General features: G+C 45.1%; 1 protein-coding gene across 2 annotated transcripts in view; it reads right to left on the reverse strand.

Moving 5' to 3' along the window:
- Positions 1–6,031, reverse strand: part of MLNR (motilin receptor) — a 57,629-nt gene extending 51,598 nt beyond the window's left edge. Inside the window, exon 1 of one of the 2 annotated variants that reach the window (XR_011194774.1) lies at positions 5,958–6,031. Coding sequence is in view for 1 of the 2 variants with exons in the window: in XM_069203184.1 (XP_069059285.1) it covers positions 4,366–5,128 (763 nt within the window). In the remaining variant the exon portion in view is untranslated. Of the gene's footprint in view, positions 1–4,365; positions 5,622–5,957 lie in introns of those variants that run through there. The other variant, XM_069203184.1, reaches the window with a different exon arrangement.
- Between the last annotated feature and the right edge of the window lie 5,880 nt (positions 6,032–11,911).

Raw genomic sequence — 11,911 nt, forward strand, 5'->3', positions numbered from 1 at the left:
AGTAGTTCCTTTCAGTGTCAATGACTGCTATGGTAATATGAGTTTTCTGAGACCAACAAAAATGTTGCTTTAACCTATGTTTAATATTTTTGTTTTAGGTTGATGAAGGCCCGTCAGCTTTCCTAACACTACAGTTTTGAAAAAACCATGACAAAACAAACAAGCACTGACAGAGCCAAAAGGCTGGCAGCAAACTCCAGACCAACTGGCTTTGTCAAAACTTATTCGAAAGGACACGATATTTCTTAAAGGAACTAGTAATGCGTTAAAAACGTTAAAGATTTATTTTTCAGAAAACATCAGGAGGAGCAAGCAGTGGTCTCTTGCACTACTGTTTATTCCCGCTGAGGCTATTAACAAAATTCCCAAAGGGGGAAAGATTCAAAGGTGACCCCTTTCCCTTTGTGAATCAGTTATTACCTTCTTAACTGTTCAATGCTATGAACCCAGAATTGTGGTTGTAAATCACTGATACATTGCATACCGAACCACAATTTGGAAGGCATTCTCCTCTTGGACCCATTCCAAATTGTGACTCAATATAGGTTGCAAAACACATATTAAGAGGTGGAAAAAGATTTATGACTCATAAAATGGGTTTTGTACATTACAAAAAGGAATTTGAGGTTGCAAACCCAGTAATTTTGTGAATCGCAGGGTTTGAGATTGCAAAATCCTTTTGTACAAATGGCCCCTAGTTTTTACCTGTAAGTACTCTTGTTAGCCACATTAAGGGCCTCATTATGATGTTAGAGGTTTGACCATCGGACTGCCAATATGACAGTGGGAGATGGCCGCCAAGCCGGTGGCCTCCCCATCGCCGTATTATGATGTTTCCGCAGGGCTGGCCGGAGCAGTGCTTAATTTGTAAATAAAAATGTGCTGGTGCCCAAAACTCTCCTGTGAAACACGCGGCTGCTGTAATTACACCTGCAAACACAGAACATCAAGGCAGCGTAATCCTAAAGCCTTCTCAGGCCTCTTTAATCAATTCCCAGCAACTCCCTGCCTCTTCAGCTCACTCTTACAGCTTTCTGCTCTCTCCTTTTGAACGCTTTTTGGTTTTTCTCTTTCTCCGCCTTTCCAAACGTGCCTTTTTTTTTTTGTCCTCATTCCCTTAATTCCCTGGTCAGGACTGCCTCCAAACACCTTATCTAGTTTATCGCGAGAATGTCCTGACCTGGGGTAAGTTCATCTTCGGGCTATGTAACCCTCCGAAATAGTAAATATACCACTTCTTGGACCTCTAAGAGTGTAATCATAGGACCAGCTGCAAGTTACTACTTCGCAAACCAGTTAATTAATGGCTCCCAAAATCCTGACCCTTTACTAGTTCCCCCTTCTTTAGTGTCACATACTAAATTATAGAATAACGAGCCTTTCCAGTCTTCAGATTTGCACAGATTTGGTATGAAATAAGGAGCGGTACTGACCTGCCGTCTTATAGTAAATGGGCACCCATTTGGAATTCTCCAGGGTCACCTGAATGGACAAAGGACATTTTGGCTGTTCTGTTGCGGGAGTCTGGGCTTTTGCGATGGGGGCAGTTATGCACGGAAGAAGGTCTGACTCCTTATAGCGAACTTTTAAGGGGTACAGCAGGAAATGTATCTAAATTTAAATATTGACAAATGAGGAGCTGGGTGATGCAAGTCAAAGGAGGAGTGGGCAGCACAAATCCAGTGGAGGAGCTATTACAGGAGGAGGAAATTGGTAAAAAAAGATCTATCAAGATGGGATTGGACCCTCCTGGAAATGTTGGATTGTGACTTTGTGCTGCCAGAAGATACTCGGAAAGAACATCTCCCAGGAGTGCAGATTTCAGTGTTGTGGCAAGTATCTCTAGTTTTTTTGTATTCTGCAGTCAAGCCGGCTTGTTTGAGAAGGAACCATTTATTTACAATCCACAGGGTTTTTTGGGTCCCGGAGAAGCTGTCAAGATTTGAGTCGGGCAATAAAATATGCTGTCGCATGTGTGGGGCTGAGTCGGTAGGGGACCTGCATACGTTTGTAAACTGTCCCTGTCTCCAACGCTTTTGGTCTGAGGTGGGTGAAAGTATTAACCAGATTTTGCTCATGGATTGCAAGGTAAGCCCTTCCTTGATCATTTTTGGTTGCTTTCAAGGAGATAACAGGATAAAAAAAGACTGTGCTAAGCTGTTTTATGTGATTTTGTTGGCCAGAAGGGAGATATGCAGGAAGTGGATCAACCCGCTACCCCCAACTTTTGAAGACTGGAAAGGCTTGTTATTCAAATGTGTCTTTTGCTCGCAGTAAATGCCTGATGCAGAAAACTAAGCTACGACCCTCAAAAATAAGTACTGGTGCTCCGCACCGGAAACAACAAGCACAAATTGAGCACTGGGGTGGAGGAAACAGTGCGACAACTTTGGCTTCGGCTCTCAGAGAGAGCCAAGGCCACTGCTGCTGCAAACAGCACACTCAGAACGTGCACTTTCTGCCATGGTAGACAGTGTGCATTCCGATTGTGCTGACTGGGTTGGTGGGGAGGGGCCTGCACTGCCCACGGTCAGTCGTGGGCAGTGCAGGGCCCCACCTGTGGCCCCAACTCTGCCTTTCCACCAGCCTTTTCATAGCAGTGACACTGCAATGAAATGGCTGGCCGAAAGGAAAGTCGTGATCAGCACAGCGGTGCTGACAGCAGCTCTGCAGTTCTTGACCACAGCTTTCTGCACCACCGGCACCGTGGGGTCTATGATCCTGGCGGTACCTGCGGTGTTGTGGCGGTCCGACCACCAGCATCCTAATCTGGCAGTCGGAGCGCCAAGGATTGCCACAGCAGGTATGGCGGTCCTATGTACCGCCGTACTCATAATCAGGTCCAAAGTCCTTCCACCTGAAACGTATATTTCACAATTTTAGGTTCCAAACATATACCATTATCTTTTTTAAGCAAGTGCTATTAATCAGGGCTGGACTGGGTAGAAACATTAGCCCTTGCCAAAACATTCAAACTTGCCGCTCACTACAGGATACTGTGACTAGAACGGGGTCATAAGGTCTTTTGTGGCTGGGTCAGGACAGGCCATCTGCTCTGCAAGCATCCTCGTACCGTGCACCCCACCGAGGGAATGGCAGAATTGCTGGACAGCCCTGCAACTGATGAACAGAACTGCTGGGCCTAGGATAAAGATAAATGTCCCCAACGCCTGTAGAGTACGAAGCCACATGTTCTCTCCAAAGGCTCTTAGAGACTCTGCATGGCTTGCTGCCGGCAAAATGAGCGATTATGGATCTTTGCATTTAACGTGAAATGGGCACATGTACACTAGAGGAAGGTGTGAGGAGACCTTCTTTGATAAACAACTCAACAATAAAGTTCATAAAAACAGATGCCCTAATGAAGTTTAATGACAGGGACGAAATGCGTTGGCTGGGCTGTTAAAATGAATTAGGGAATAAATAAAGGAAGTGGAGAACTAACTGGACGTTGCATTTATTAGAACAGAGTGGCTATGGATTAACCCCTGACCATCAGTATATGACCTATAGATGAGCGTTTTCAGACATGAGAAAATACCTTCAACACTGAAAGTTGCCTTCCCATGCTTGGAATTATATGAAATTATGAAAATTGAGGTCCGAAAGGCAGTCTGATCTCAGGCAGTGTGCAGCTGTGTTTGTGTAAATTACAAGAGTATAAAATCTGTGCGGTTTAGCGGTGCCACAACCCCCGAGAGACTCTGCATGTGTTGAGAAATGCCCTACCGTGGTGGTTACAGCAGGGCTTCAGATATTCCCGATATTGATTTGCAAACACACTAGATAGTGATGAAAGCAGTCACACTCCTGGAATATGTTGTTGAAAAATATGCATTTATTATCTCTGTACGCCTTGCTAATTCATCCTTTGTAAATGCACTCATTTTCCAACTAGCGCCCTGATGCTCATGCACTTCTTCAAGGTGAGACTGCAATGAAATAACATGTACCTCTTTAAGCTGAGGGGAGCAGAGATTTTGTAAAGAATGGACATGTAACTTTTAAGTTCACAGTAATATTATGATCTTTGTAGAGATTTGTGGTGGTCTGTGGCACTTGCTCGTTTGTACATGTTGCAGGGCAGGTCCTTGCCTATCTTCTTACCTACCTACGCACACACACGTTTCAAAGCATAATATAAATTGGTATTAAAAAGTTTCAGAAAAAATCATGCAAATGAGCATACAGGGCACATATGTTTTTTTATGTGAGTCAGGTAAAAAGAATGGATTCTTTTTTTAAAAAAAATCCACCTTACAGCTGTCTACCATTGAACGTATGGAGAAACCTGCTCAGTGCACCCCTGAATAAAGCAGTCATGAATCAGCCATAGAAACGAGCATGCAGACAGTTCACACTCACCTAAGACCTTCACCGTCTGCCTGTGGTACTTCTCTCTGTTGGCAGCGTTGGGACCCTTGATGCGGTCTTTGCTCTTCCACAGAGTTCGACCTATAAATCCATACAGGAAACCCAGGCAGAACATGGGAATGAAGAAGTAGCTGGTTGTGACCCAGAGCATAATGTTGAGCAAGCCTGACTCCTGGGCATAGGTACTAGTCTTGCACTCCCAGCCCACGCTCAGGTTGGAAAAGTCAGTCCAGTTGTCCTGCTCGCTGCCGGCCATGAAGAAGAATGGTCCAGCCGAGATCAGTGCAAAGGCCCACAAGAAAGCCACCACTGCCTTCACCCGCTTTTTGGTTATAAATACCTTGGCTTTCAGGGGGAAGCAAATGGCCAGGTAGCGCTCAATGCTCAGCGCGGTGATGTGCAGGATGGTGGAGTAGGTGCAACCCTCGCTGATGAAGTAAAAGAAGCGACACAGAAAGTCTCCAAAGATCCAGGACCGTGACTTCCAGAGGCGGTAGAAGTCGAAGGGCAGGCAGATGAGGATGATGAGATCTGAAGCTGCCATACTAGACAGATAAAGGTTGGTGGTGGTCTTCATCTCCTTGTACTTGCTGATGATGAGGATGGTAACTGTGTTGCCAATTATGCCTACCACGAGCAACAGTACACAGATCACAGTCAGAGGAACCAAAGCAGCCAGAGAGAAAAGGGAGCAGTATGTCTCGCCACATCGTTCCATCAAATCCACCCAGTCAGGGTTTGAGGTGTTGGGCATGTTCCAGGGGTAACAGAGGTCCTCCGGGAAAGCCGAGGCTCAGTGAGATGTGGTAGACTAGGGCAAAGTGCGTAGAGCTGACCCAGTGTCCCTGACTCAGAGTCACAACAGTGCACACCTACTGCCTAACAAGGAGAGCAAATAAATCTGCAGTCCATTGTACAGACTCCTCTCGGAAACTACTGCAGGCTGACGACGGCTGGCTTTGCATCTGGAAAGCAATTAGGTCTTCTGGTTGGGGTCTCTCTGGAGCAGCCCCCTCTCAGAGCACCTTCAACCATCGACCTTTTTAGCTTGAAAAAACAAATGGCTGTGAAGGGAAATTCCCAGATTAGCAGAGTTCCTTTAAGCGTTCTCGAAGCAGTTAGGAAGATGTATTCTCTGTCAACTTTACCAATGGGCTGGTCCACTTTACGAGCAGGTGGGCTCCTCTAAAGAGCCCTCCCTCGCCTGTCTCCATCTGCCTCTCGCGCAGCGCCTTGTTTTCTTTTTATTTCGCCGCTTCCCAGTACTTCTCTCTGTTCTGCCCCCTCCCTGCCCATGGCTTGTACCTGAGGAGAGTCCCAGGGGGACCGGTAGTAAACGCGCGCGTGCATCAGCCATGTGTATCCTCCTAACGCGTTTGCAAATCTAATAATAACGCCTTTCATATCACTCTCTCTCTCTGCCTGCACCTGACGAAGGCAAAAGCGGGCTGGGCAGCTTTGCAATCAGTGCAGGGATTATGTCGCTGCGCTGTGGAAAGCCTCAAACTCTATACTGATATGTAGAGGGCTGGGCGCACGTGCCAGTATAAACAGGCAGAAACCACTGCTTGATTCCTACTCACCATGCATCGTTACTGGCGCGGTCGCCGTTATTTCCATACGCACAGGTCAGCTTTAAAATAGGTGACGTAGTAATATCCACAGGTGGGAAGCAGAATGCATTTTCGCCTTTAATCTCGCAGTGTTGGTTTCTGGGTGGGGTGCTCAGCAGCGCTTCTCATCATTCGCTATGGCCTGAATTCTAACCTCGAGACCGGTGAGTTGAATTATGGGGAGGCATAAACAGTGCTCAATTTGAGCCGGTGGTTTCAGGTGCAGGACACCGGCACCTTTCTTTTTTTGTATGGTCGCCACTTATTTTCTTTTTTTTGCCTCAAGCATTTATTGCGAACAAAAAACACATATGGGAAAAATGGAGGAAGAGAAAAACTAAAAGGCGTCACAAAGGCAGAAAGCTGGAGAAATCTGGCCCGATATGGCTTCTGGGTTAAGCTGCATTAGTATTCTGTGCTCACACATTTACTTGCAGCAGCCGCGTGTTTCAAAGGAGAGCTTTGGTCACTGCACGTTTTTATTTACAAATTAAGCACTAGAAATAACCTCTCCCCAAGTCAGTTCGTGCCTACTCTTGGGATACGTTAACATTGAAAATGTGGCTCTCTTTTACTTCTAGTGGTTCCGGCATTAGATTAGGGTGAGCAGATTTTGAGAAGCAAAAACCGGCACAGGTCAGATATAAAAGTAGGACTAAAGTCTTTAGCCTTACTGCTATATCTTGTCTTTCCCGTTTTTTGTTTCCTTCCACGGTCGGGTTCTGTGCAGGACATGCAGGGACTTGCAACTCTGCGCCCCCTCTGATGGGGCGCTCAATCACTGCACCTCTGACCGCTTCATGGCCCTTGAGCTCCCATAGGCACTCTTGTGGTTTGCCTGGGGCAACACCCACTATAAAAGGGGAATGAGCCTTTGGGATCATGCCAGGACATATTTTGCTCTAGCTTGATCCATTCAGTGCTTTAAATGGAAATAGAGAGGTGCAGGTATTCTATTTAGAATATCTCTTTGCTCCTGAGAAGTGCCGATATTCATCCATTGTAATGTTTTGCAACAGCGCTGAAAAGTGCAGGTATTGTCCCCTCCAAATAAAAGAAGTACACGTAATCAGTACTGGATAATACCTGCCCATTTAAAGTACTGAATCCATCCATTTCATAAAAGCGGCTGCAGAAGCACCTGCATCCTTTTCTCCAATACATGGGTGCTCACAAACATTTCCCCAGGGGCCAAAGAGTGTGGTCTGTGATGTGAACAAGGGCTACACTGATGCCAGCAGAGTCGCGTTCGGGATTTGGGGGGGTTGGGTAGGGAGTAGGGATGGTAGTAAGGTGGGTGTAGGAGAAGTAAAGCACGTACATCTAGTGGCTGAAATGCACATTGTGAAACACAAAACGTAGCATTAATCCCGGCTTCCCCCTCAACCAAATTGTGTGATTCTAGGCAATTGTTTCATTTCACCTTCCCTCATTTTTATTCATTATCCTGTAGAAGAGGACCTCAAAATACATGACTTGAGGATGTGTGATGTACAAAACCTTCTATTGTGTTTGATTTATTAAACTATAATGTTGTTCATGAATAATAGGAACCCAGGCCACTCACTCAGAGTGCACATAACACCAGTCTTGCTTCTTAGCCATTTATTGACATTGTTGTCACGTTGGGGGAAAGAATTAATGTTTCTACATTCATCACTATCACTATAACTATACCTTTAAAAAAATACTTCTCAATGCACTGATATTATCTGATGTAATAAGCTGAAACAGTTCTGCATGTTAATGAAATAAATTTTTAGACACTTGATCATATTTTTACACTTTTGTTGAACAATATCTTTAAAAATAAAGGTGTTCCTCAGTTAAGCGGTACAGAACACTCTGGTTACTTCCTTTCTTTTATTTCAGTTAACATTGAAATATATGCTTGCCTGTTTATTTGACATATTTTTGATGTTAGTGCAGAGGGCTGCATGTAAAGGTCAGGAGGGCCGCATGTGGTCCCCAGGTCATATTTTGACTATCCCTGCTCTAATACCATGCACCAAGTAGGTGGAAAAAGTGAAAGCAAATGTCTATTGCCCCCTTAGGCCACTATGTGTAATATGGCCACAGAAGTACAAGCATTCTTACAAAGGCACAGCAGCTATCACAAGGGCAACAGCAGCTCAAGCTTCCTCACATGCAGAAAACGTACATCAGAATTAGTACGAGGGCATCAACAGCCTAAGCATCGCTCAACACAGGACTAATGGAATTATGCGATTGCAGTGTTTTTTGCACAATTATGAATATGCACATTTGTTACATAATCCATTATATGGTGCATTATCTGTAGATTTTTAACAAAAAATGTTTTTTGCTCAAATGGATAAAAAGTTACTAAAAACATAGCAACATGTATTTCTGCACACTAGAAGGTCTTTTGCAAAGGTTGACTTGTCGTTTTTCAGTTGCTTATTGCTGTATTTGGATGTTAAATTGGTACTAATAAGGCAAAATCTCTTCCCAGACAGTGTTATAGTGTGTAAAAATGATAAAATATTGAAGTAATAATACCACAAAACGTGCCACATTAGGCTTTGTAATTTGCCTTTTCTTGATGCATAGTTTAGTCAACCATGCCACATAATTTGCTTCTCTGCCGCATAATTTCAGTGGCCCTGCCCTCACACAAGGGTTCTAAGTGGGGCCGGTCCATCTGGGTGTTGGACTTGGCAGAAATTAAAATCAAACCTTGAAACAGGTCCCTATGGGGTCCTATATTCCTGTCCGTCACTTTACAAGAAACAAAAACTGGTTGATTTGTGAACATTGATTGTAAAGAACCATTAAGGTAATTAAAGTCAAGGCTGTAGTTCTGCTTTGTACTTTACATTTTACTCAATATTGCATTTGCTAAGAGTGTTGCTTCTTCAGGTATGCTGTGTTTCTATATATTTTTTTCCTGCAGAATATTTCTCTTAATTAGTGCGTACCGTGAACTGAGTCACCTTTAGGTGAGTTCAGGTTGTGGGTGAGTGTTTATAGCATGCTGTGCCATGTCTGAAGTCAGTACACGTTTCTCACAGTGATTATTGGTGGATCCTAATGTTCCAAACACATGCTCATATAACCCTCGGCCTTTCTGCAGAGCATGCAGAGCAATGGTCATGTGTACCAATTGTGATTCTATGTGAAAGCGTGTGAAGGAGGTACATAGCTTCTGAAATATTATGAAAGTGAAAGTAAAACTTTATTTGAAGATGAGTGTATGCAGGGCTGGCTTTAGCGCTGGTGGCGCCCTGTGCAACAGTCTTCTTTGGCACCCTTCACCCCATGACCACCTCGTCGGATTCACTCACTACCACCGGGCAAATGTGCCCCTCATCTCTCCATGCCCCCCCTTTCAGATACATTCATTTGTTTTAAAGCGCTTGTAAAAGCTGGCTTTACTAATCTACTCAGCTACCACATAAAATATAGTTCTGTTCTTTGCAGCAGGCATATTAACCCTCTACAGTACTTTATGGTGAGTCAAAGCTGCCCCTAGACAAATCTCCCATCTCTCTCCCTAGCAGGAACATTAATCACAAGAGGTATCTTGACATTTTAATTGTTTCCTGAAGTCTCGACGCACAAGGAACTTTTCAGCAGGTGCTTTTAAATCACAAATTTCTCGAGTCATTGCTAAACACAGTACCCCCAGAGGTAAGCGCCCACCAATCCAGGTCAGCACTCGGTGCAGCCGCACCGCTCGCACCGCCCTAAAGCCTGCCCTGTTGCATGTGTGAGGGTAGATGCGATAGAGAAGGTGATGCAAGGAGGTATGTGCAGGAGACAATAAAATAGGGTATTGAAGGGGAAAGAGATGAGGTGGGAGATATGCAGATGGAGGGTGACAGAAATATGTGGGGGAAAAAAAGGGTGTAAGTGTCTCAGAGAGGGTGAGACTGCAGAGGAAGGTTTAGTAAAGGCAAGAGTGATTGAGATACGCCAAGGACTACCACTCCTTCCACACATCTTAGTAATGTTTAATTCACGGTCTCATATTTTCAAGAATGAATTATTTTCAATTTTAATTATTCAGAGAAAAATTGTTGTTTCTCATTTATTCGACCCTGCTAATAAACATTAGCAAGCCAGTATGTCTGTCTTGTTTTAAGCCCTAACACACATGATGAGCATCAGCATTGCAAGTATCCCTCACACACTGGTATGACACAGGCAGCAGTAATGCATGACACCTTCATAAAAGAGGTCCAGACGGTGCAATAAAGATCCTACAAAAACATACACTTAAAGCAAATGCAGCAGTAAAGCAGTGGCAGCTGCCACTCAACGGCGGTTAGTGGGGGGAGGCGGTTGGGTCGGGGTATGGAAACAGGGTGAACATTTAAAAAAAAGAAAAAATCTTATCTGTGGGGGAGATGCATTTCTCTTCCCTCCATCATCATCCTCTTCCTGTTCCCAGGCTCCCAGCCAATCACGATGGTGCTGTCACCAGCAACAGGAGCGTCGTGATTGGTCTGAGCGGCCTGCTTTGCTGCTCAGACTAGGAATGGGAGCCTGGGCATGTTCTCCACTCGGCTGTGCTATACAGCCGGGCAGAGAGAATGCAAAGTGCGCAAGTCTTTTTGGGCGGCCCAAAACGGCCGGCCAAACAGACATGTGCATTTTGTGTGCACATAACCCTCCTCCGGCCCCCTCCATTCAGCCCAGTTCCGCCTCTTTTCCCAGGAAAAATAAAATGATAATAATGCAACATAATCATCATTTTAGTTTTCCTTTCCCCTCAATCCAGTGGGGCAATGCTTCTCCCCCTTAGTGGAGGAGCTGCCCCTGCAGTCGAGTAGCAATAGGCATCCCTTCCCATCAGGTCCGGGCACCTAACAATTTTGTTCTGGGCAGGATTCCCTCAACTTCTCCAGAGCTGTAGCCCCTGAAACCATATCCCTGCAAATAAAACCAGAAATGAGCATATCCTGGTCTTATACAACAACTAAAGCCTGGCACATCAAAATAATAAATGTGTTGGTAAGCGCAACTAAAAGACGTCTGTGAACAAATGAACTGGCAGAGGCACATGAATTCCCTCCAGTTTAAATGCCACATAATTCTCGGTAATTTAACTGTGTATCCAATGTGTTGCTACTTGGTAACTCCTCTTCTGCTCCTCAGACTCTATATAATGGCTCCTCTAATGCTACCGGGTGTCCTCTGTATACCATAATGAACCAACTGATGTACACTTCTTGTGGTTTCTATGTATGATTCTGCCCCTCCGAAGTGATGATAAGTATCTCCAAGTGAGACTGTGTCTATTCACACTCGCTCAGCACCAGCCAGGGGCAGCTCCTCCGCTAGGGCGGAGGAGCCTCCCCCTACCCCCCCACCCCTCCGCCAGCAGCAGGAGCTGCAAACCTTTAAAAATAAAACAATAATAAATTATGTTTATTATTGTTTTATTTTTAAAGGGGTGGGGACATAGGGGTGACGAGCAGTGAGGGGAGTGCACAGAGAACTCCCCTCAGTGCATATGTATGTTTGGCCGGCCATCTCGGGCAGGCCAACACACACATGCGCATAAGGGCTCTCTCTAACCTGGCCCGGTGGCCCAGGTGGAGAGAGCAAGCCCAGGCATCCCAGTTTGCGTTGAAGCGCCCAGTCAGGGCGTTCCAGCCAAGCATCACACTTCTCTGAGCAGCGCCATTATTGATCGCAGAACAGGCAGAGATCAGAGGTGCAGCCGTGTGGAGGATGTACTATTTTTTTTTTCAAAGGTATATTTCATTTTTGTTACTCCCACCCGCCTCTTTTCCCACTTGCGACTGGCAACAGCCATCATTATGTGCAGCGATATTCAGTGCAGTGTGCACCCACCACTCCATCAAACATCACACACCTCATCAACAAGTCCCATACAGTTTACACCACAAACAACACCTTTCAATCATGCACTCCAAAGGCTGCCCATGAAC

Source organism: Pleurodeles waltl, chromosome 8 (assembly GCF_031143425.1).
Source record: "Pleurodeles waltl isolate 20211129_DDA chromosome 8, aPleWal1.hap1.20221129, whole genome shotgun sequence".
In the NCBI taxonomy this organism is placed as follows: Eukaryota; Metazoa; Chordata; class Amphibia; order Caudata; family Salamandridae; genus Pleurodeles; species Pleurodeles waltl.